Genomic DNA, 25,562 nt, shown 5'->3' on the forward strand with positions numbered 1-25,562 from the left:
AAAAACATTATTACAGGAAAACAGCTGACGTTTGAGCTCTCGGGTGTACTTGCTAAAGTGGTACCTAAACAGTTGGTCCATGTGACCGAAAGGGCTAGCCAGTACTTCACAAATATGTGTACTAATTTCCTCCTGGTGGTCCTAAAAGTGAACAAGTAAGGTTTACTGCTCATTTTCGATTCCATTTAAAACGTCGTCTACCAAACAAAACAGTCGCCAGAGAAAAGTGGCGCTACTTTTTAAGGCCGTCCTGTGTCTCTTGCAGCATTTCTGGAAGGACTACTCTAGTGTACTAAGTTTTCCAGGATTGAAGCCAACTTCACCTTTCAGGTGTATCCTTGTGCATGAAAGTGGTAAAGTTTCTACAAAATCTTGGTTTCAATACTGCAGTTTTCCGAGACAACTGGATACCGATTTCTAAAACTCATGGAAAATAACTCTACCAGTCAGGTTAGCGGAGAGGCTAACGCGCTGCTTCCTGGACTCGAGTAGTCGCGCCGGCCCCGGATCGAATCCGTCTGGCAGATTACCAACGACGGCCATGGATGTAGTTTTTAGGTGGTTTTCCACATCCCACTAGGTGAATACCGGGCTGTTCCCGCGTCCGGCCTCAGTTAGACGACTCGCAGACATCTGAACATGCTCACACTATTCCATGGATTGCACTAGACACACAGACACAGATAGCTGGGGTACACTAATTCCGTACTGGGGGGGAGGGGGGGGGGGTACGGGGTGGCAACAGGAAGGGCATCCAGCCACCCCTTATATTAACCTTGACAACTCTGACCCTAGCCATGCCGACCCTGCGAAACAGCGGGACAAAGGCACAAGCAAAAGCCAGCCGGAGGGGCCGAGCGGTTCTAGGCGCTTTAGTCTGGAACCGCACGACCGCTACGGTCGCAGGTTCGAATCCTGCCTCGGGCATGGATGTGTGTAATGTCCTTAGGTTAGTTAGGTTTAAGTAGTTCTAAGTTCTAGGGGACTGATGATCTCAGAAGTTAAGTCCCATGGTGCTCAGAGCCATTTGAACCACAAGCAAAAGAATCAGACGAAGAAGAAGAAGAAGAGGGGTAAAATACCTCCATATCTGCACTACCTGACACACAAATGAACTGCCCACAAGGCAGGGTTGGATAACAATGTAACTTCTGTATCCATCGACAGGTATGTAAATGAATGTGGGTTTCTATCTGGTTGGCGAACTGATTGTCCAATGATCGAATTTGTCGGGTACTGGAATGTGACAGTGACAGCATGTTGGATTAATTGGGAACATCAGGGCAGGAACACTCATTGTCAAGGTTCTGGTGACCACGTCTGTCTATCACAAGCCAGGATCGGCGTATTGTGCACCAAACGATCATCAACCCTTTACATCTGCACCTGTCGTGCAGGAAGAGATAATGGACTCGTTACAGCACACTGTGTCATACTGCACCACTGGGCAGAGACTAGTACCAACTGGACTAGGGAAGAACTGTCCCATGTGTGGGCTTCTGTTAACACCAAAACACAAAAGGCTGCATCTGGAGTGTTGCCGCAACCGGGGAAGCGTGGAGTGCTGACGAATAGCATGGCAGTGTGTTCACCAATGAATCGCCGTTCTGCACTACCCTGGATGGCCATCTTCTACGGGTATGGCGACGGTATTCTGGTGTTATTTCCGAACATTACAATACCCGTATATACATGGCACGTGTCTCTGTGAACTGTGAGTGTGATGCTAAGGTTGTCCTGTGGCCAGCAAGATCCCCACATGTTGGGCACCAGCTGAAACGTCAACTCTGTCCCAGCGCCATTATCCAAGATGTCGAGGAACAGTTGCAACAGCTGTGGGCCATCTTGCCTAAGGAGAGGATGCGAAGTCGTCCTGTCACCCATGCCAGCCAAACCAGTGCTTGCTTCTAGGCCAGATGGGGTGTAATAACTGATGTGATACTGCAATCACTGCAATAACTCTGTGTACCTTCTCTACCCCATTAAGTAAAAATTCGTTTTCTCTTCCACTCTCAGGTGCTTCATTTTTTTTTCCTTGTCAAGCTTTGTCAAGTTTTCTACTATATGTACAGGATTATTCTGCAATTCATCATTAAGTGCATCGCAGAGGGTTCCTCGAACCACTTCAATGTTTCCCGCTACCGTTCCTCTCTCAAACACCGCAAGGGCAAAACGAGCACTTGAATCTTTCTATGGAACCTCTGATTTATTTTATCATGATGATCATTTCTCCCTATGTAGGTGGCTGCCAACAGAATATTTTCGCAATCGGAGGAGAAAGATATTGTTAGAAATTTGTAACTTCCCCCTTCCTAATCGGCCTATTGAATGGCGCTATGAATCAAATTGATCGCGTATGCCTAATGAAATTTCACAGTGAGTAAGGCTGTCGTTACTGAAGGAAACTAACGCCGGGTAGTAGTTGGAAAGTGTTTAATAGATCCTTCTGAAGAAAGAACCTATTCTAAACCTAATTTAAATACCGACAATTTTGAAATGGCGGAATACAGTGCAATCGCTCACAAATCAGGCAGGAAGAAAAAGGGTACCACGTAATATTTAATACAGAAAACTCTGATTAGCAGAAAAAGGATAACTAAACGGTCACCAGCCCACTAGGGCAATGGATATCCAAAATCATAAGAAAAGTAATGTGAAAGAAAATTAAGCAAATAATCACGCAACAGAAGGATGTCATGCTCTTCTACAACACAACATTTCACTGGTTACTTATTATGAAACACTAAATTTTGAAAACAAAGTTAAATGAAGTTGTTGGTGAAAGAAATGACTGACTATTACCGAAACTTTGCCAGGTAAAAAATGACTCTCCGTAACTTCAGCATGACGTAATGCAAAATTTGGAAAATGACAAGCAATTTACTTTTAATTATTGAAATATTGAACTGAATTTACTTTAAGCAAATGAGCAACTGATTGAATTTTAATATAAGAACAGTAAACTACGTACCAAGACAGCAGAAGTCACTTGGTAAGCAAAATACAGATTAAATGAAATTGCGCACTCTTAATTTGTGCTGCATCTTTAGTTATTAGTTTGCTAGCGAAATTTTACATTACTTCAAGTGAGTGAAGTTAATACTCAGAATTGGAAATTACTTGAGCCTCTGTTACGCAACACAAGAATGAACACTTACTGAGGCAGCAAAATTTAGACTGAAACTGGTCATTTGCAAACAAACAAAACTAACAGTAAATAGTTAATCGAATTTCATAATTTTAAGCACTCGGTGATTGCCTAGAAAGATAAGTGACCCTGCTTGGTAATAACGTCTGAGGACAATGACAACAGAGGTGCAGTAAAAGTTTCAACTATTCTAGGTTGTTATTCAACAAAGTTAATTATTAAAGTTTGTGAAAGAAATGCTACTGGGTAATGCCTGAACATTATTAGTTATACTTTGTGAATCAACAGTAGCTGACGACAATGCTGAACTGCTGCTGTTCTTCCTGAATAATGATGGGATAAGCAACAGTTAGAACTAGGCTGTACACTCCGACTGTGATCTCAATACTCGATGGTTACTCTTTCAAGACAAGCTCCTCGTATCTCCTCTATGCTCACAGCGTGAGAAACATTCTTCGTACGCAAAGGTAAACAACGGCACAGCTGCTGCCAGTTTTTCATTGTAATCGATACATTTGAACACAGTTCCCTTGGCAATTACCTAGCAATTTACAACATTCACATTACAATTACAGTCAATTACATACATTCACAAATAAATGCACTATTACATATTAAATATATTTTCCATAATAATGCTGACAGATTCAAAATGAGCAGTATGATACAATCTGTCACCAGATACTAAATGGCGAAAAATTTTGGATGATACGTTAGATACACACATCAAACAAAGTGTTGCATCACGTCGGTTTCGAGAGTTCCGGAACCTGTACAGAAAATTGGAACAGAGATCAACATAAACCTCATTTCCGCCCTTTTTATTACTCATGAAAACCACACATTGCATGTTGTACCACATACAGCGAAACCTTCAGAGGTGGTGGTTCAGTCTGCTGTACACACCGATACCTCTAATACCCAGTAGCACGTCCTCTTGCATTGAGCATATTCGTCGTTGCATACTATTCACAAGTTCATCAAAGCACTGTTGGTCCAGATTATCCCACTCCTCAACGACGATTCGGAGTAGATCCCTCAGAGTGGCTGGTGGGTCACGCTGTCCATAAACAGCCCTTTCCAGTCTATCCCACGCATGTCCGATAGGGTTCATGTCCGAAGAACATGCTGGCCACTCTGCTCAAGCGATGTCGTCAACAAGATTTGCACCACAGGGGCGCGAATTGTCATCCATGAAGACGAATGCCTCGCCAGTATGTTGCCGATATGGTTGCACTATCGGTCGGAGGGTGGCGCTGACGTGTCGAACAGCCGTTAAGGCGCCTTCCATGACCACCAGCGGCGTACGTCGGTCCCAAATAATGCCACCCCAAAACAGCAGGGAACCTCCACATTGGTGCACCCGTTGGACAGTGTGTCTAAGGCGTTTAGCTTGGTCGGGTTGCCTCCAAACACGTCTCCGGCGATTGTCTGGTTGAAGGCATATACGACACTCATCGGTGAAGAGAACCTGATGCCAATCCTGTGCGTTCTATTCGGCATGTTGTTGGGCTCATCTGCACCGCGCTGCATGGTGCCGTGGTTGCGAAAATGGACCTCGCCATGGAAGTCGCGAGTGAATTTGCGCATCATGCAGCCTATTGCACACATCTTGAATCGTAACACGACGTCCTGTGGCTGCACGAAAAGCATTATTCAACATGGTAGCGTTGCTGTCAGGGATCCTCCTAGCCATAATCCGTAGGTAGCGATCATCCACTGCAGTAGTAGCCTTTGGGCGGCCTGAGCGAGGCATGTCATCTACAGTTCTTGTCTCTCTGAGCTCCTCCATTTACGAACAACATCGCTTTGGTTCACTCCGAGACGCCTGGACACTTGTCTTGTTGAGAGCCCTTCCTGGCACAAATAACAATGCGGACGCGATCGAACCGCGGTATTGACCGTCTAGGCACGGTTGAACTACAGAAAACACGAGCCGTATATCACCTTCCTGGTGGAATAACTGGAACTGTTCGGCTGTCGGACCCCCTCCGTCTAATAGGCCCTGCTCATGCATGGTTGTTTACATCTTTGGGCGGGTTTAATGACATCTCTGAGCAGTCGAAGGGACTGTGTCTGTGCTACCGTATCCACAGTCAACGTCTAATTTCAGGAGTTCGGGGAACCGGGCTGATCTAAATTCTTTTTTTTATGTTTGTATTTTATCTGCATTTTGTTTCAATGACTGCCACCGAAATTTGCATATCATATCCGTAGCACACTCTCCCCTATTTTGTGATGGTACAGAGTGAGCTACCCTTCTTTCTACTTTTGCGATGTCCTCCACCAGTCCCATCCGATGTGGATCCCACACCGCACAGCTATACTCCAGAAGAGGGTGGAGAAACGTGGTGCAAGGAGACTCTCTAGCAGACTTGTAGAATTTTCGGCCAGTGAAATGCGGTCTTTGGTTTGCTTACATCTACATCTACATCTACATCCATACTCCGCAAGCCACCTGACGGTGTGTGGCGGAGGGTACCCTGAGTACCTCTATCGGTTCTCCCTTCTATTCCAGTCTCGTATTGTTCGTGGAAAGGAGGATTGTCGGTATGCTTCTGTGTGGGCTCTAATCTCTCTGATTTTATCCTCATGGTCTCTTCGCGAGATATACGTAGGAGGGAGCAATATACTGCTTGACTCTTCGGTGAAGGTATGTTCTCGAAACTTTAACAAAAGCCCGTACCGAGCTATTGAGCGTCTCTCCTGCAGAGTCTTGAGTTTATCTATCACCTCCGTAACGCTTTCGCGATTACTAAATGATCCTGTAACGAAGGGCGCTGCTCTCCGTTGGATCTTCTCTATCTCTTCATCAACCCTATCTGGTACGGATCCCACACTGCAGAATTCAAGCAGTGGGCGAACAAGCGTGCTGTAACCTACTTCCTTTGTGTTCGGATTGCATTTCCTTAGGATTCTTCCAATGAATCTCAGTCTGGCATCTGCTTTACCGACGATCAACTTTATACGATCATTCCATTGTAAATCACTCCTAATGCGTACTACCAGATAATTTATGGAATTAACTGCTTCCAGTTGCTGACCTGCTATTTTGTAGCTAAATGGTAAGGGATCTATCTTTCTATGTATTCGCAGCACATTACACTTGTCTACATTGAGATTCAATTGCCATTCCCTGCACCACGCGTCAATTCGCTGCAGATCCTCCTGCATTTCAGTACAATTTTCCATTGTTACAACCTCTCGATACACCACAGCACCATCTGCAAAAAGCCTCAGTGAACTTCCGATGTCATCCACAAGGTCATTTATGTATATTGTGAATAGCAACGGTCCTATGACACTCCCCTGCGGCACACCTGAAATCACTCTTACTTCGGAAGACTTCTCTCGATTGAGAATGACATGCTGCGTTCTGTTATCTAGGAACTCTTCAATCCAATCACACAATTGGTCTGATAGTCCATATGCTCTTACTTTGTTCCTTAAACGACTGTGGGGAACTGTATCGATCGCCTTGCGGAAGTCAAGAAACACGGCATCTACCTGTGAACCCGTGTCTATGGCCCTCTGAGTCTCGTGGACGAATAGCGCGAGCTGGGTTTCACACGACCGTCTTTTTCGAAACCCATGCTGATTCCTACAGAGTAGATTTCTAGTCTCCAGAAAAGTCATTATACTCGAACATAATATGTGTTCCAAAATTCTACAACTGATCAACGTTAGAGATATAGGTCTATAGTTCTGCACATCTGTTCGACGTCCCTTCTTGAAAACGGGGATGACCTGTGCCCTTTTCCAATCCTTTGGAACGCTACGCTCTTCTAGAGACCTACGGTACACCGCTGCAAGAAGGGGGGCAAGTTCCTTCGCGTACTCTGTGTAAAATCGAACTGGCATCCCATCAGGTCCAGCGGCCTTTCCTCTTTTGAGCGATTTTAATTGTTTCTCTATCCCTCTGTCGTCTATTTCGATATCTACCATTTTGTCATCTGTGCGACAATCTAGAGAAGGAACTACAGTGCAGTCTTCCTATGTGAAACATCTTTGGAAAAAGACATTTAGTATTTCGGCCTTTAGTCTGTCATCCTCTGTTTCAGTACCATTTTGGTCACAGAGTGTCTGGACATTTTGTTTTGATCCACCTACCGCTTTGACATAAGACCAAAATTTCTTAGGATTTTCTGCCAAGTCAGTACATAGAACTTTACTTTTGAATTCATTGAACGCCTCTCGCATAGCCCTCACTCTACAACATTAACTATGATCATTCCAATTTTAGGTATTTGTAAATCGTTTTATATGTTTGTTTCAGCGCTTCACATTCTTTAATCCGATCGCCAACTTTTATTTCCATCCTTTGACAGAATAGCTTCACATACAGTACTGACCCTCTGGCTGCACTGAACTCTGTTCGTTACAGTGTCGGATAACTCTGTTGCATTACGTATCGATATCACCCCACAGACACCATAGCATCAAAAGTGCAAGTTTTCGTCTGATACTGATCCCCTGACGGTGTGTGACCACGAGCGCCGTCTGCTGCCATAGTGTAGGGCAGCCACCAGCAGATGCTGAGCCCCCTAGCAGTTGGAGCCTCTCGCAGCACCTTCATCGTTTGTGCCTAGTACAGTAAGCCTCGTCCTAGGTGACAATGTGATAGCTGGACTCTGTTTCGTGCTGCATTATTTGCATTGAGTCTTGGAGAACAACAAGCTAAGCAAATCTTCTGTTCACTGTGATTAACTTGATCGCCAATCATTTCTGCTCCTGTCCATTTTCCAAACAATGCAAGCCATCGGACTTCTCTGTAGCCCATATCTCCGTAACGTCGTGTACAAGGTTAATCAAAAGCACGTTCTATTCTCTCCTTCGCAGACACACATTTGAGCCGTGCTGCGGCTCGCGTTCGTGCTGTTTGTAGGTTTCCGCCCTCTGTTGCAGGCCAGACGGTATCGTTTAGTCGGCCTGGTTGCGGTTGTTTCTCTTCTTAGCGCGGTCACTGGCGCCATTTGGTTTCGCAAGTGTTGCCTGTCAGCTAGTGGCAGCAGCGGCGGTTATCGATATGTAGTAACTGTTGCCCCACCTTTGGGGTGACGTCGTTGTTTGTCCTGGTCGTTTGAGTGTGCCAGTTCGGTTGGCGAGTCAGAAGGAGCTAGGTCTGCGCAGAGCCAGAACACGCCGGGACCACTGGCGGCACGCATGGCTGCCGGATGGAAGGGCTATGGTCACGAGGGTGCACGACCTCGTCGTAAACCGAATCCAGTAAGTCTTAACATGAGTGGATTTCAATCCAAGAAGAGAAAATCTCGCGATTCTCCAGTGACTTGGGTTTGTGTTGCTGCTCGTAGTGTCGTCGACGAGAAGAGCAGCGAGTGGAGTGCTTTCTACTCTGGTGGTAGTGGTTCCTTTCTCGTTCCAGGCGCTCTAAACACAGTATTATGGCGACGCAGTGCAGACCGCCGGTTCCAGCTTTGGCGTATTGTTCCATCGTTGCATTTGGTTTATCGGACGTCAGGTAGCTTCAGCAAGATTATCTTAGTCATTCGTTAGACTACCACTAGTCTGAGTTACCATCTTGTGAAGTGAATTTAACTATTGGCTGCCTATCTCATCGCTCTCGTAAGTGTTTGTTGCTGGACCTTCTCAGAGGTCGATTCCGGGAACACCGTCTGTGCCCCCTTGCGTTACAAAGTTTGACATCATCTTATTTCACCCGTTTGGTGATCAGTTCCTTGTTTTTTTAATTAACTTATGCTATTGTATTTGCTGTTTTACAGCAAGTTTCTAAATTTTTAATATTTTTGCCATTCCTGGCGTGTAAGGCCTTCAGCCATGATTGTGGTCATTTGCCTTAAAATTCGTTTGGTATTTCTATTTTAGCAGTAAGCCTTAAAACCTTATTTACTGCCATTCCTGGTGTAGATACCTTCTGCTGTGTTTGTGATGACTTACCTTTAATATTTCAATACCTGTAAGTTGTAAATTGCAACGAGTTCTTAAACAATTCTTAAGTTGTTGCCATTCTTGGCGTGTAAGGCCTTCAGCCATGATCGTTGTCATTTGCTTTAAAATTATTTTGTTATTTGTATTTTAGCAGTAAGCCTTAAAACATTATTTACTGCCATTCCTGGCGTAGATGCCTTCTGATGTGTTTGTGATGACTTACCTTTAATATTTCAATACCTGTAAGTTGTAAATTGCAATGAGTTCTTAAACAATTCTTAAGTTGTTGCCATTCTTAGCGTGTAAGGCCTTCAGCCATGATTGTGGTCATTTGCCTTAAAATTCTTTTGGTATTTGTATTTTAGCAGTAAGCCTTAAACCGTATTTACTGCCATTCCTGGCGTCTGATGCCTTCTACTGTGTTTGTGGCGACTTGCCTTTAATATTTCAATACCTGTAATTTGTAAGTTGCAGCGAATTTTAAACAACTGTTAATTTATTACTTTTGAATACATTGTGGGAGTGAACAGTGATCAATGTGTTACAGTCGGCCGGTGTGGCCGAGCGGTTCTAGGCGCTTCAGTCTGGAAACGCGCGACGCAGGTTCGAATCCTGCCTCGGCCATGGATGTGTGTGCTGTCCTTAGGTTAGTTAGGTTTAAGTAGTTCTAAGTTCTAGGGGACTGATGACCTCCGATGTTAAGTCCCATAGTGCCCAGAGCCATTTGAACCATTTTTTGAATGTGTTACAAATATTTACTATCAAAAACAGTCTTGATCACAATTTATTTATAACGGTGACCGGTTTCGACCACTACTGTGGTCATCTTCAGACCAATGAATAAGAACCTCCTTTTGCTGGAAAATCACTAAGGTACTGGTCGAAACCGGTCACCGTAACAAATAAATTGTGATCATGACTGTTTCTGATAGTAAATATGTTAATTTATTGCCATTCCTGTCGGGTAAGGCCTTCTGCCAGATCACAGTGGCTTGTTTTTAAAATATTATCAAAAATGGTTCAAATGGCTCTGAGCACTACGGGAGTTAACTGCTGTGATCATCTGACCCCTAGAACTTAGAACTACTTAAACCTAACTAACCTAAGGACATCACACACACATCCATGCCCGAGGCAGGATTCGAACCTGCGACCGTAGCGGTCTCGCGCGGTTCCAGACTGTAGCCCCTAGAACCGCTCGGCGACCACAGGCGGCAAAACATTATCTGTTGTATCTATATTTAATGGTGTCTTCTTAAATTGTAGCTCACTAAAAACACTATTATTTACATAGTTGTTTATTCCTTCATTACCAATGTGCTGTATTTTATTTATTATTGAATCTAGAATTACTAGTTTAAAATACATTGTGTGTAACTGTAAAAGGCAACAAACAGTAACTCATTACGGGCCCGTCCACAATCGTAAACGAATCCTGCCTTCCCTTGACTATCAGGCCTCAACATTCCCGGTTCTCCAATCCCTTCCCGCAAAGTTTCACGAATGAAGAGTAAACTCCTGCGTTTACAGGACAAATAGGAGCCCGCTATATCGGCCGTTAATTTTACCAGGAAAGTGTATCTGACTCTGACGCCCCGGTCCATTAAAGTTCAAGCTCGTTTCTCGTCCGGTAAAACACAAACACACAGACACATACACATACACAGCCGCAACGGCCACCACCGTACAGGAGCGCAGCAGTGTTGTGTTCCCTCGGCTGGCCGCGTTGGCCTTTGCTCTTCTCGCAGGCGGCCAGCTGATAGCGAGCTGCGCCAACCAGCGCAGGCCCCGTTATCAGTATTTATAGCGGCCGTCCAGCCTAAACGAAACGAAACGGAGTGCAGCGGCGCTGCAGCGCGGCGTGGCGCAGGACAAACCGAAGAGAGTGAATGGTTGGGAGGGAGAGGGAGAGACAGAGGGAGCGGTTAATAAAGGCCAGCGCAAGGAGAGCGGCGGAGCAGCAAAGTAGGGGCGCTCACGCGAGCCCTGACGGGCGGCGCGCGCCTGTTACACGGCTTGGCTCCACTCACCGTGCGCTTAGGCGATGCGATCCGAGCAGAGCACAACAGGGCTGCTCGCTTAATTCGGGCCGAGGTTGCGGCGGCGGCTGCCGCAGGTGGCCACTGCTGAGGGGAGGGGGCGGGGAGGGGAGGGGGAGAGGGGGAGGCTAGGGGCGTGGTAGGAGCGCCTACACCGCGCACGGCTGGATTTATAGGCAGATTATTATCACCCAGACTGATTAGCGGCCGCTGTAATTGTCTGCATGCGTGCCATGAAGCATCGATTTCGCTGCCTTGTAACTGGGGAGCAGGTTGTTTGAACAGTGCATCTTTCTCTATCTCTCTCTCTCTTTCTCTCTCTCTCTCTCTCTCTCTTTCTGTCTTTCACACACACACACACACACACACACATACACACATATCAGGACTTGCACGGGAGCGCGCATGTCGGCACGATCACACACAGATTAACTCACAGCCTATATTATTCGCTGCATTTTCTCTCATTTTTACTGTGCCACTCTCTCTCTAGCTCGCTGTGGTGTTTCTACAGCTGTCGTGACGTACACTACTGGCCATTAAAATTGCTACACCACAAAGATGACGTGCTACAGACGCGAAATTTAACCGACAGGAAGAAGATGCTGTGATATGCAAATGATTAGCTTTTCAGAGCATTCACACAAGGTTGGCACCGGTGGCGACACCTACAACGTGCTGACATGAGGAAAGTTTCCAACCGATTTCTGATACACAAACGCCAGTTAACCAGCGTGAAACGTTGTTGTGATGCCGCGTGTAAGGAGGAGAAATACGTACCTTCACGTTTCCAACTTTGATAAAGGTCGCATTGTAGCCTATCGCGATTGCGGTTTATCGTATCGCGACATTGCTGCTCGCGTTAGTCGAGATCCAATGACTGTTACAGAATATGGAATCGGTGGGTTCAGGAGGGTAATACGGAACGTCATGCTGGATCCCAACGGCCTCGTATCACTAGCAGTCGAGATTACAGGCATCTTATCCGCATGGCTGTAACGGATCGTGCAGCCACGTCTCGATCCCTGAGTGAAGAGGTGGGGACGTTTGCAAGACAACAACCATCTGCACGAACAGTTCGACGACGTTTGCAGCAGCTCGGAGACCATCGCTGCGGTTACGCTTGACGCTGCATCACAGACAGGAGCTCCTACGATGTTGTACTCTACGACGAACCTGGATGCACGAATGGCAAAACGTCATTTTTTCGGATGAATCCTGGTTCTGTTTACAGGATCGTGATGGTCGCATCCGTGTTTGGCGACATCGCGGTGAACGCACATTGGAAGCGTGTATTCGTCATCGCCATACTGTCGTGTCACCCGGCGTGATGGCATGGGGTGCCATTGGTTACACGTCTCTGTCACCTCTTGTTAACATTGACGGCACTTTGAACAGTGGACGTTACATTTCAGAAGTGTTACGACCCGTGGTCCTGCCCTTCATCCGATCCCTGTGAAACCCTACATTTCAGCAGGATAATGCACGACCGTATGTTGCAGGTCATGTACGGGCCTTTCTGGGTACAGAAAATGTTCGACTGCTGTCCTGGCCAGCACATTCTCCAGATCTCTCACCAACTGAAAACGTCTGGTCAATGGTTGCTGAGCAAGTAGCTCGTCACAATACGCCAGTCACTACTCTTTATGAATTGTGGTATCTTGTTGAAGCTGCATGGGCAGCTGCACCTGTACACGCCATCCAAGCTCTGTTTGACTCAATGCCCAGACGTATCCTGGCCGTTATTACAGCCAGAGGTGGTTCTTCTGGATACTGATTTCTCAGGATCTACGCACCCAAATTGCGTGAAAATGTAATCACATGTCAGTTATAGTACAATATATTTGTCCAATGAATACCCGTTTATCATCTGCATTTCTTCTTGGTGTAGCAATTTTATTGACCAGTAGTGTATATCTGTGGCCGACGGTTCCTATCTTCCCATACTTCATGTCATCTTCTACACTGAGAGGAAAAAAGCATCTCAACACTAAAAAATGATTAACGTACAGTACTGAAATTTCGAGAGTACACTTCACTAGGTAACACATTTAAGTGACTAACCTTTCCAGATCACAGCTTAATCTATAAGCGAGGTAAGCCACTGCAAATTTGAAATGCTGGTACATTAATAACTGGCGTAACTGCCAGAAAGTTGAATGTAAGCAGGCAAATGTGCGTGCATTGAGTTATAGAGGTGCTGGATGTCAGTTTGTGTCTGTTGCACTAGATCTGTATTACAGGGACAGTTAATGCTGGTACACGACACTGTCCTCCGATATATGCTCGACTGGAAACAGATCTGGTGATCGAGCAGGCCAAGATAACAACTCGACATCCTGTAGAGCATGTTCGGTTACAACAGCGTTATATGTGCGAGCGTTATCCTGTTGGAGAAAAACCCTGGAATACTGTTCACGAACAGTAACACAACAGTTCGAATCACCAGATTGACGTACGAATTTGCAGTTAGGGTGCGTAGGGTACCCATGAAAGTGCTCCTGCTGTCTTTCGAAATCACACCTGAGACGACAATTATAGGTGTAGGTCCAGTGTATCTAGCATGCAGACAGGTTGGCTGCAGACTCTCAACTGCCTGTTTCTAACCAACAGACGGCCATCACTGGCACTGAAATAAAACCAGCTTTTTTCAGCAAACACAACAGACTTCCCACCTGATCTCCAATGAGCTCTCGCTTGGCACCACTGAAGTCGCATATAGGGGTGGTTTTGTGTCAGTGGAATTCATCTACATCTACATCCATACTTCGCAAGCCAACCGACGCTGTGTGCCGGAGGGTACTTTGAGCACCTCTACCGGTTCTCCCTTCTATTCCAGTCTCGTATTCTTCGTGGAAAGAAAAAATGTCGGTATGCCTCTGTGTGGGCTCTAATCTCTCTGATTTTATCCTCATGGTCTTTTCGCGAGATATACGTAGGAGGGAGCAATATACTGCTTGACTCCTCGGTGAAGGTATGTTCTCGAAACTTCAACAAAAGCCCGTACCGAGCTAGTGAGCGTCTCTCCTGCAGAGTCTTCCACTGGAGTTTATCTATCATCTCCGTAACGCTTTCGCGATTAGTAAATGATCATGTAACGAAGCGCGCTGCTCTCCGTTGGATCTTCTCTATCTCTTCTATCAACCCCATCTGGTACGGATCCCACACCGGTGAGCAGTATTCAAGCAGTGGGCGAACAAGTGTACCGTAACCTACTTCCTTTGTTTTCGGATTGCATTTCCTTAGGATTCTTCTAATGAATCTCAGTCTGGCATCTGCTTTACCGACGATCAACTTTATATGATCATTCCATTTTAAATCACTCCTAATGCCTACTCCCAGATAATTTATGGAATTAACTGCTTCCAGTTGGTGGCCTGGTATATTGTAGCTAAATCATAAAGGATCTTTCTTTCTATGTATTCGCAGCACATTACACTTGTCTACATTGAGATTCAACTGCCATTCCCTGCACCATGCGTCAATTTGTTGCAGATCCTCCTGCATTTCAGTACAATTTTCCATTGTTACAACCTCTCGATATACTACAGCATCATCCGCAAAAAGCCTCAGTGAACTTCCGATGTTATCCACAAGGTCGTTTAGATATACTGTGAATAGCAACGGTCCTAAGAGACTCCCCTGCGGCACACCTGAAATCATTCTTACTTTGGAAAAGTTCTCTCCATTGAGAAGACATGCTGCGTTCTGTTATCTAGGAACTCTTCAATCCAATCACACAATTCATTGATAGTCCATATGCTGTTATTTTGTTCATTAAATGACTATGGGGAACTGTATCAAACGCCTTGCGGAAGTCAACAAACACGGCATCTACCTGGGAACCTGTGTCTATGGCCCTCTGAGTCTCGTGGACGCAACAAAGCGTCTAGCTCGGAGCTCTCCTTGAAGCAACCTATTTGTAACAGTTCATTGTGTTACTGTGGTGACAACTGCTGCTCAGATTGCTCCTGCAGATCCAGTTCGATGCCCTACGCCCATTAAGCGAACACGGCGACCTATCCTCTCGGTAGTGCCACAGGGACGTCTGGAGCCCGGTTGGCTGACAGCCAACAGGTACAGTGGCTACGTTCCTACCAATCCTTCCTACAACAGCGAAAAAGGAATGTCCTGCTTCTCGTAACACTATTACACATCCTCGTTCAAACTCAGTGAGGCGTTGATAATGGGGTCTTTGTCGCCTTAAAGGCATTCTTGACTAACATTAACTCACTACGTCCAATCTCAAAAGTAACTAAGCCTTCCAATCATTACAACTTGTATTTAAAGAAAACCTGGTTTGCAACCTCATAGTGGCGCTACTAGCGCAACTCTTATTTGAGACTGGCGTAAAATTTTAATAGATATCAAGTTTCAGATGTAGGAACACGTCTACCAAGTTTCTTTCATGTCGCACAACTGCTTCTTCCTGTTGTGATTTTTTTCCGTCCGTGTATTTCCCTTTTTCTCAAGGCCACCTGTACTCCATCTAATCGGGCAACGTTCGGTCTTACTTTTCTCTTTCTTCCCTGAGGATGGTAGATGAAGGACTCCTTTGGCTATCTGTCATCTGTAATTTTCATTACACTTTCATAGCAGGTGAGCTGACGTTCTATTTTTAATGCTTTCTTGAGTCTGGGTCACTTCCCTAATAGCCGTATTTCTTGTGCGGTATATAGATATTCTACACGAACTTCTGAGATAGTCCATTCCTACAACTCTCTGTTTGTTTTTACTTTTAGGGTTTAGGGACAATTTCTTGTCCGTCTGTCTGTCTGTCTGTTTGTCCGACTGTTAAGAACCCTTTTTCCCAGGAACGGTATAGAATCATATATTGTGATGTTGGAAGTCAGATCTGGAAGCTGAATGGATCTGTACAGCCGGCCGGTGTGGCCGAGAGGTTCTAGGTGCTTCAGTCTGGAACCGCGCGACTGCTAGGTTCACAGGTTCGAATCCTGCCTCAGGCATGGATGTGTGTGATGTCCTGAGGTTAGTTAGGTTTAAGTAGTTCTAAGTTCTATGGGACTGATGACCTCAGATGCTAAGTCTCATAGTGCTCAGAGCCATTTGAACCATTTGAACCAAGATCTGTAGATACTGAATAAAAGTCCCTAACCGTTCTTTCCACCAACCTGTCGTCTTCTAAAGTTGTGTCCCCAGTGCAGAAGACAGCTCGTCGGTCGTGGGATCTTCTTCGGCGGTAGCTCCTACGCTGTCATCTCGAACTTGAACCTGTGTTTGTGCTTTTTTCTTTGCAGGATGCCACTTGCCAAGGTTAGTCTCTGTATCTACAGAGGGCAAGACCTGTAGTACTGACAATGATGGTAGGCGCCACCTCTCATTAAAGGATCCCGTTTGTTTATATCTTAAAGTATCACCTGCTATACTGTCTTCTACAACACTCTACATAGCTTTATTAATAGTAGGGTAACGTTTCTGACAACTTCCGATGTAGAGTACGACACGTCCGTCCGAAACGGAGATACACGTCCGGCTCTGAAGAACACACGAAACCGAGTAACTAGCGCAGCCGAAGAACTTCGTCTCCCAGGCACACAAAAGCGACCCGAAGGTGTCCGAAGCACTTCGGCTGTAATATCATTAGTCTTATGTTTCTCAAAACTAGTGAAATTTAATAAACAATAACGGTAGACACTTAGGATAACCATGAGAGATTGTTATACTGAAAACTGACTTAAATACAATGAAAAGTGTATAATTAATTAATAAGAGAAATTAGGTGTTTTGGCGCCTAACACCCGAGTGTACCGACCAATCAAAAGCAAGTTCAGAACAGTTATCAGCCTCTCCCACGGGAATAGTACATACTGTACCATCTGCTGCTTGTACCTCACTCCACTTTTGTACCATATGCTACTTCACGTGTATCAAGCTGCATCAAGGCGATTGTTTTGGATTGGATTGGATTGTTTGGGGGAAGAGACCAAACAGCGAGGTCATCGGTCTCATTGGACTAGGGAAGGACGGGAAAGGAATTCGGCGCTGCCATTTCAAAGGAACCATCCCGGCATTTGCCTGGAGCGATTTAGGAAAATCAGGGAAAACCTAAATCAGGATGGCCGGACGCGGGATTGAACCGTCGTCCTCCCGAATGCGAGTCCAGTGTGCTAACCACTGCGCCACCTTGCTCGGTACATCAAGGCATGTTTCTAGCAAGATAAAATACTGGCGGCCATAGTCAGGAGTATCACAACGGGCAGATGTATCAAGTTGATATTTATGTCATGTCCTGATGTCTGTGGTCACAATTGACCGTGTGAAAAACGGAAGCTTCTAAGTGAATGCAGTCAAAAGAATCGGCCATGTACACTGGTGGCCAAAATTAAAGCAACAAACTGCTATTTCCCCGTTCTGTGTCTAATTCACGATTTAATCATACAAACTGTCAACAGATGTCGTCACGACCTGTTTTGCACAGATGACGGCATTACGATAACGAACAATGACATCAGGGCACCTACCAAGCGGGGTAGTATTTGCAGGGTAGTCCCACATCCACAATCGCTGTGTACACAGTCACAGATGGTGGAGTATGGACAGAGAAGACGCCGACAACTGAACTGATGATGCCCGATGTCTTAATATGAAACGCCCTGTTGTTTCTCGGATCTGGCGACAGTTTATAGAGACCGAAACTGTATGCCGGAGACCAGGACAGGTCCGAACACGTGTAACATCAGAAAGAATCGAGCGTTATTTGTCCATAAGGGCAGTACGGTACCACCTTAGTAGTATGGTACCGCCTTAGTACTACACTGCAACTGGCAACTGGTCTCGCAGCATCCTCTGGACGAGTTGTATCGAGGCAAACAATAAGCAGACGGTTTCAGCAGAGTGGCCTCTATTGTTGGAGACCTGCTGTCTGTTTACCTCCGGCGTGCCTTCACAAATGGGAATGTCTAGAGTGCGGCTATCAACGTGCCATCTTTTCACAGATGAGTCTCGCTTTGATCTGGAGAGTGATTCTCGACGGATTAGCATCTGGAGGGAACGCGGAACACGATTTCGGGACCCCAAACATTGTGCAACAAGACCGATAACGAGAAAGATCCCTAGTATTCTGGGCAGGGATTATGTTGACACCTCTTCGTGAAATTGTATGGGTGAATCAGCACGAGAACTTGGGATCTCATGCGGGTTGTTAAGAGGTGCTGTGGGCCCAGACTTCGTATTGATGGACGATAATGCTCGACTGATGACATCATTCACAGCGTGTCTCGTCGTTTTAAGGCCTGTATAGGTGCCAGAGTTGGTCACGCCCCACACCGAGCACATCAACCACTTGTCAGAATGTGTGTACAAATCAGGTGAGTTGGTAGAAAACGAAGAACATTTTTATCTACCGTAATGCATGTTGCAGTTGAGTACGTTGTATAGTCTTTAGATTGACACGTGGAGTAATCGGGTCTACTGCCGGATGTTTGTGTCGCTCTGGCACAATATTTCGGCCACGTACCTCGTTGCCTTCTTCAGGTGCTACATGAGACTGCCGTATTGCTGCTGCTGCTGCTGCCTGACAGGGACAGATGAGCCCCTGTGGGTCGGTGGAGTCTAAGCCGGAAGGCTATTCCTCCAAACTGACGGAGCGTGTGATGTGGCCTGACTTCATGTGTGATGTCCTGTCAGTCTGCTGGGACGGTCTTCTGGACGTGGTGGCAACTCAGTGGTTGCGAAGCAGGTGGGGCCATCTGGTTGCGTTAAGACGCTGCACCCGGTGGCCCAGGGCTCGAAGGAGCGGGTTTTCGGACTGCGCGGACTTCTCGTGAAAGAGCCGTGCAGCCAGACGAAACCTGTCTCGAACAGTAGGGATGTTGGAGATTCGGTTAAGGTCGTCCGACGGCAAGTCCCGAGGAAGGTGCAATGCCAGACGTGGAATCCGGTTCTGAAGGCGTTGCAAGCGATCGACGTGGGTCGCTGCAGCATTGCCCCAAACCACAGCGGCTTAGTCGATAAGCGGACGTATAAGCGTAAGATACAGCGCAACACCCAGTTCTGGCGGGAGCGCAGGTGTCGGATTGACAAAGGGGTCGAGTTGAGTCATTCTACCCCTGACATTTTTGACGATGTCGTCGATATGGTGTCTCCACGTGAGCCCTCTATCCAGCGTCACACCCAGGTACTAATCGGTATTGCCCCAAGGTACGGCGGTTCCCCTGATGGTGATCTGCGGGATGTCGGCTGGAATATGCTTCCTGGTGATGAGGAGGGCTTGTGTCTTAGCCCCATTGAAGCTGAGGCGCCACCTCCTGGCCCACTGACTAAGTGTGTCAGCCACTGCTTGCATGCGTCGTTGGAGCAGAGCTGCATTCATGCTGCGCGTGTACATCGCTGTATCATCCGCGTAGAGGGCGAGGTGGACCCTGTCCATTCGCGGCATGTCTGCGGTATACAGGATGTACAGTATGGGGCCGAGGACGGAGCCTTGGGGAACTCCAGCCCTAGTCCGGCGGCGCGTCGACAGGTCCTCCGTGCGCACATGAAAGCTTCTGTAGGCGAGGTAAGATTTTAAGAGACAGACATGCGGCAGGGGCACACCGAGGTCCAGAAGCTTGAAGAGAAGCCCCTCATGCCATACAGAATCGAACGCCTGTGAAACATCCAGGAAGATGGCTCCGAAATATTCCCGGTGTTCGATGGCATCAAGGGCCTCTTCAACGAGGCGAAGCAGTTGGTGCGTTGTTGCGTGTCCAGGGCGAAAACCACATTGTTCGTCCGGCAGGAGACGTTCTTCCTTGATGTGACGCAGAAGGCGGCAGAGATACAGCCTTTCAAAGACTTTGCTGATAGCTGGCAGCAAAATGATGGGCCTGTAGCTGCTCGGGAGACGAGGGTCGTTCCCAGGCTTGCGGATGGGGATGACCTCGGCGTGTTTCCACTCCTGAGGATAGCAGCCAGTGCAGAGGATGCTGTTGAAAAGGCGAGCCAGGTGTTCAGTGGCTTCCGGTGGCATTCGTCACAGCATTTCATTCGTAATCCGGTCAGGGCCGCCTGCCTTGCGCTTGTTGAGCCGTCGAAGTTGATCGGAGACTTCATCAGCATCCACCTCGTCGATACGTTCGACGCCCGTAGGGGCAGCGAGGAGCACCGGGAGATGTTGAGCAACCAGGCGAACGTGATCCGGATCCATGGGGTCCGTGACGGGCTGGAAATGTTGTTCAAAACCGTCAGCAATGGTGTTATCTTTGTTGGTGTTATCTTTGTCCACTGGGCTGCTGACGATGTTTCGACCAACTTGTAACGGCGGAATCTTCTGACGCCGGCGGAGGAATAGCTGTGTGGCTTTACAGGCGGTACCATCGTCAACCCGAAGAGTGGCCAGGCGGTTGGACCATTCCAGATGGCGGTGGTTTGCAACGGCAATTTTTATGTCCCTCCTCATCCTGTTGAGAGCCCTCTTCGTTGCTGCGTTGCGCGTCAGCTGCCATTCACGAAAGAGGCGGTTTTTGGCAGTTATCGCCTTCATGAGATGCGTTGGTAATTGCCGGGATCGGTCAGGAGGGCCAGATCGCGGCCGCGGCGTGGCTCAGAGTACCGCGTGTAGAGTACAGTCGTGGAGGAATCGGGCACAGCCATCAACCCCAACATCGTCTGCGTCAGGTGTGTCACGGAGACCCTCTTACAACAGTGCCCGATACTGGTTCCAGTTGGCGTTCCTGGTTGGGATGCCTCTCCATGTCACTGGCTGGGAATCGACGTCGATGTCAAATAGAACTGGGACGTGGTCCGAAAATAAGGCAGTGCGGGTGCTGGCAGTTATAACATAGGGCACCCCCTTGGCCACTGCACTGTCGAGCACGTCTGGAGGTCCACAGTTGTTGGGAAAGTGGGTGGGTTCGTGAGGTCCGAGGATGACGGCGTTCCACCGCTGGGCCGCTCAAAGAAGTTTGCGTCCGTGGTTGTTGGTGACACAGGAACGCCATTCGGTGTGCTTAGCGTTAAAGTCACCACCAGCAAAGACCTGTCCAGGTAATGCCAGCAAAACTTCAACGTCCTGGTGGAGTAACTGTCGGCCAGGCGGGTGGTAGACAGCAACAAACGTGATGCGCCCATGCGAAGCTACAGCAGTTGCCTCCATCGCTTGTAGCTGTGGAAGAGGAACTTGATGGTGCACCATGGAAGTCCAGAGGTAGACTGCAGTGCCACCGCCATGAGTTGGCCTGTCGGTCCGGTAAAACACGTAGTTGGCAGCCCGGACATGGACACCAGGCTTGAGAAAAGTCTCGGAAACCAGGCAAATGTCGACGGCCCCATCCCGCAGCAGCTGTCGAAATTCGCCATCTTGGGTGCGGATGCCCTGGGCTTTCCACACGCAGACAGTGACGACTCGTTGACTGCGGGCCATGCTGGGAGGCCAGTGGTCTGGTGGAGATTGCCTGAACAGCTGCACTGACAGCGGCAATGAGTTGCCGTGGGATATCTTTGAGAAGTTCCCGAAGTTCTTGCAAGAGGAGCTTCATTTCGGCCATGCTGGAATCGGCCGCCTGGGATGGGACAGTTGCAGCCCGTGAGTGTTGAGCCGGGGTCGCCACGACGTCAGCCTGTCGTCCCTGTTGGGAGTGGTCGTATTGGCCCTGGTCTTCACCCTGCTGCTGTGCAGAGTGCCGAGCCGATGGTCGCGCTGCGGCCCATGGACGGCGGTCCATCACGGTGTTGGGAGCTGGTGCAGCAGTGGCTGGCTTTGGCGCAGGTACAGAGGCCGGCGGTGAGGAGCCAGAGGTAGTAGCAGCAGCAAAACCGACGCCAGGTCGGACTGGTGCAGGCCGCTTTATGGAGCCGGGTCGTTGACCACGGTTCCGTGCCGCAGCCCGTTGGAAGCTGGAACAACTGTGGTAGGAGGCCACATGTTCCCCACCACATCCAGCGCATTTGGGCAGTCCATCCGTCCGCTGCCGTGTGCAGTCTCGACTGGCGTGCTCCCCCGCACACTTATCACAGCGTGGGGGCAGCGTGCAGAACCGTGCCACATGCCTAACCATTTGACAGTTGAAGTATTGCGGTTCGCCCCTCTTCGAGCGCAGTTTTTCCGTAGTGACAGGTGTCGCCGCGATCTTCGTGACCTGCTATAGCCCGCAGTTGTGTGGGATATCACAGCTGACCACGAGGACCAGCGGAGTCTCCTTTTGGGTGCGGCGAGAGGGTAGGCGGGTTATGGACCGGAGGCCAAATCCATAGCCCATATCCTCCAGTTGTCGCTGGACGTGATCCAGGCTGTAGTTTCGAGGGAGGCCCCAAAAGACGATCTTGAGTGTCTTGGCTGTTGCAGATGGGTAAGTATAGAATGGCTTCTCGTGTTCCCAGAACATAGCCGTAACTTTTCTGTAATCTTCTGCCGATTTTAAGGTGACCTTATAGAGGTTGGCGCCAGCCGGCTTGATAATGACGTTATCTTGGCCGACAAGGCGAAGTAGCATCCTGTAGAGGCCGTCGTAGTCCTCCTTGTGTTGGACCACAATGGGCGGCGGTTTGGGTTCTCTCTTCTGAGCAGGCATCTCCACACCGTCAGCGAGCTCCTCAAAGGCGTTCGCCGTCTGAACCGGCGGCGCTGAGGAGAGCTGAGCCTTCCTGGCTGGCCGTTTGACGAGTTGAAACCCTTCGTCATCGACGGCGACATCGGTCTGTTTTGCCTTTTTGCCCTTAGGAGGGGTGCGGGTGGTTCCTGTGGCAGTAGTCGCGTGCCTTTTCGTTGTCCTGGCGGCGGCGGGAACGTCATTTCTTGCTGTCGACTCGTCGTCAGAATCGGGCAGCGGAACTTGCAGTGCATCCGAAACGTATGCCACTTCCGTATCCATATTCATTGCCACGGTCGTCGTAGGTGGGGAACCGGATGGGGCCGCCGACAAAGCGGGTTTTGCCAGACGGCAATCCGCCGCACCCTTCGCTGTACGGACATCCTTTCGCTCCGACATCTCAACGCTAACTGCGCGGGACTGCCGTATTGGAGGATCTTGTCCAGTATTTGTGCCTCTCGAGGGCGCTGGGTGCTCTCTGTGCCGTCCGCGCCCGCCTGGCGCCGAGGCAACGGTCATAAGCTCAGCTCGGCGTGGAGTCCGGCTCTGGAGCTTATCAGGGCCCAACGAAAGGAACCAAGAAACCCCTCAAGAAGTAGTAACACCGCAGGAGAAGCGCCAGGCGGGCGCGGACCGCGAACGCAGCTCCCGACGCAGGATGGGCCTCTGACAGCCGCCACGACCGCAGATGATGGACGAGCCGAGCACGGACGACCGTCAGAGCACCAGGGAAGTGCCAACACCTCAGGAGCACCGCCAGGCGGACGCGGACCGCGAACGGAACGCCCGACAAACGACGGGCCTCAGAGAGCTGCCACAGATGGAACCCAAGCTGGGCGCGGACGTTCGAGGGAGCACCAGGCAAGAGACAACACCTCAGGAGCAGCGCCAAGTGAGCGCGGACCACCAACGGAACCCCAAATGCGGGTCCTGCCCCAGACAGCTGCCACGACCACAGATGGTGGACGAGCCAAGCGCGGACGTCCGTGGGAGCACCAGGGAAGGGCCAAAACCTCGGGAGCAGCACCAGGCGGGCGCGGACCGCGAACGGAACGCCAGACACAGGACGGACCTCAGAGAGCTGCCACAGATGGAAACCAAGCTGGGCGCGGACGTCCGAGGGAGCACCAGGCAAGAGACAACACATTATAAGCAGCGCCAGGCGGGCGCGGACGGCAGAGAGAGCACCCAGCGCCCTCTGGGCATAAATACTGGACAAGATCCTCCAATACGGCAACCCCGCCCACGTCCGCCTGGTCACGGCTCATGTCCACCGGTTCCTCGGCACCCATGACCCTGACGACTTCATCACCCTCGTCACCGATGAGGAGGTCACCCGGGAGCTTCGGTACCTGCATCCTCGGAAAGCTGGCGGCCCTGACACCTTGACCAACCAGCTTCTCAAACAGCTTCCCCCGCCCTCTGTCCCCATCCTTACCTCCACCTTCAATTCCATCCTTTCCACCGGGCAATTCCCTTCCGCTTGGAAACATGCGGAGGTGATTGCCATCCCTAAACCTGGTAAAGACCCTCGCTCCCCTTCCAGCTATCGTCCCATCAGCCTCCTTCCCGCCCTCTCCAAGCTGTTTGAGCGGCTGTACCTCAAGCGAGTCCTAATACATGTCGCCCGGGAGCGCGTGCTCCCCGACGTTCAATTTGGCTTCCGCCGTGGCCATGCCACCACACACCAGCTCCTCCGCCTCGTTGAGGAGGCACTGGACGCCATCGAGCGTCGGGAGTACTTCGGGGCCATCTTCCTCGACGTCTCCCGGGCCTTCGACTCAGTCTGGCATGAGGGACTGCTGTACAAGCTCTTTCAGCATGGCTTCTCCACCTCCCATGTCCGTCTCATCGCCACATATCTCGAAGGCCGCACTTTTCATGTCCGAATCCCGGGTGGCACCTCCACCAGACGGCGCATCAGGGCGGGCGTACCTCAGGGGAGTGTGCTCGGCCCTGTCCTGTACAGCCTTTTCACGGCCGACACGCCCACCACTCCGCGGGTTCATCTCGCCCTGTATGCTGACGATACGGCTGTTTATGCTCGCTCCCGGAGCAAGGCCCTCCTCCGACAGCATCTCCAATCAGCCATCGACTCTCTCATGGAGTATGCCAAAAAATGGCGCCTGGCATTTAACCCTGCTAAAACGCAGGCTCTCATCATGTGTCGGCGCCGTTGGCCCATCAACTATCCCCCCGTCACTGTCCTTGGTACCCCTGCCCCATGGGCTCGGACCGCCAAATATCTGGGGGTCACCCTGGACAGGGCTGTCACCTGGCGTCCCCACATCGAGGACATACGGCGCAAGGCCTTGGGGCGTCTCGGTCAGCTCTATCCCTTCATTAACCCATCCTCCTCCCTTCCCCGGCATCTTGGCGTCCTCCTTTACACATCCCTGATCCGCCCTATCCTTGAGTATGCTTCCGTTGTGTGGGGCAATGCCGCCCCTACACATCTCCACCGTCTCCAAACGGTACAGAACCGTGCTCTCCGCCTTGCCCTCCGCCTCCCTTACCGTTTCCTCACCCGTGAACTTCATTTTCTTGCTGGAATCCCCCTCCCTCACGAACGCGTCTGCTCCTCTGCCATTTCCTTCTATTACAACTCCCGCCAGTCTGCCAATCCTCTTATCCTTTCCCTCGGCACTCGCCTCCACCGTCTGGCCACCACCCGATGGCCTGACCTCCTTGCTGCCTGATCACTGGTCGCCCTCCCTTTTTTCCCTACCCCTCCTCACTCCCTGTGCCCCTTCCTTTCTTCCTGCCCCTTCCCTGCCAACTGCTCCTGCCTGCGACCCCTCCATCTACGAGTGTCTGCCTCACCGTCAGAGTCGCCAACCGGCTCTGCTGGTCTTCATGTTTATAATCTTCATCTGTCATTCTCACTTCTGCTTCTTCTCTTCCACCTCATCAACGACCGGCTTGTCAATTGAGCCTTTC

At 49.3% G+C, this 25,562-nt stretch overlaps 1 protein-coding gene across 1 annotated transcript in view; it reads left to right on the forward strand.

The window, feature by feature from the left end:
* Window positions 1–23,310: 23,310 nt before the first annotated feature.
* The window catches only part of LOC124803168 (actin cytoskeleton-regulatory complex protein pan1-like), a 123,545-nt gene continuing 121,293 nt past the window's right edge, over window positions 23,311–25,562 (forward strand). The window contains exon 1 of the mRNA XM_047264350.1: window positions 23,311–23,797. Within this exon, the coding sequence (XP_047120306.1) occupies window positions 23,311–23,797 (487 nt within the window). The remainder of the gene's footprint in view (window positions 23,798–25,562) is intronic.

The sequence above is a fragment of the Schistocerca piceifrons genome, chromosome 6 (genome assembly GCF_021461385.2).
Source record: "Schistocerca piceifrons isolate TAMUIC-IGC-003096 chromosome 6, iqSchPice1.1, whole genome shotgun sequence".
Taxonomy (NCBI): Eukaryota; Metazoa; Arthropoda; class Insecta; order Orthoptera; family Acrididae; genus Schistocerca; species Schistocerca piceifrons.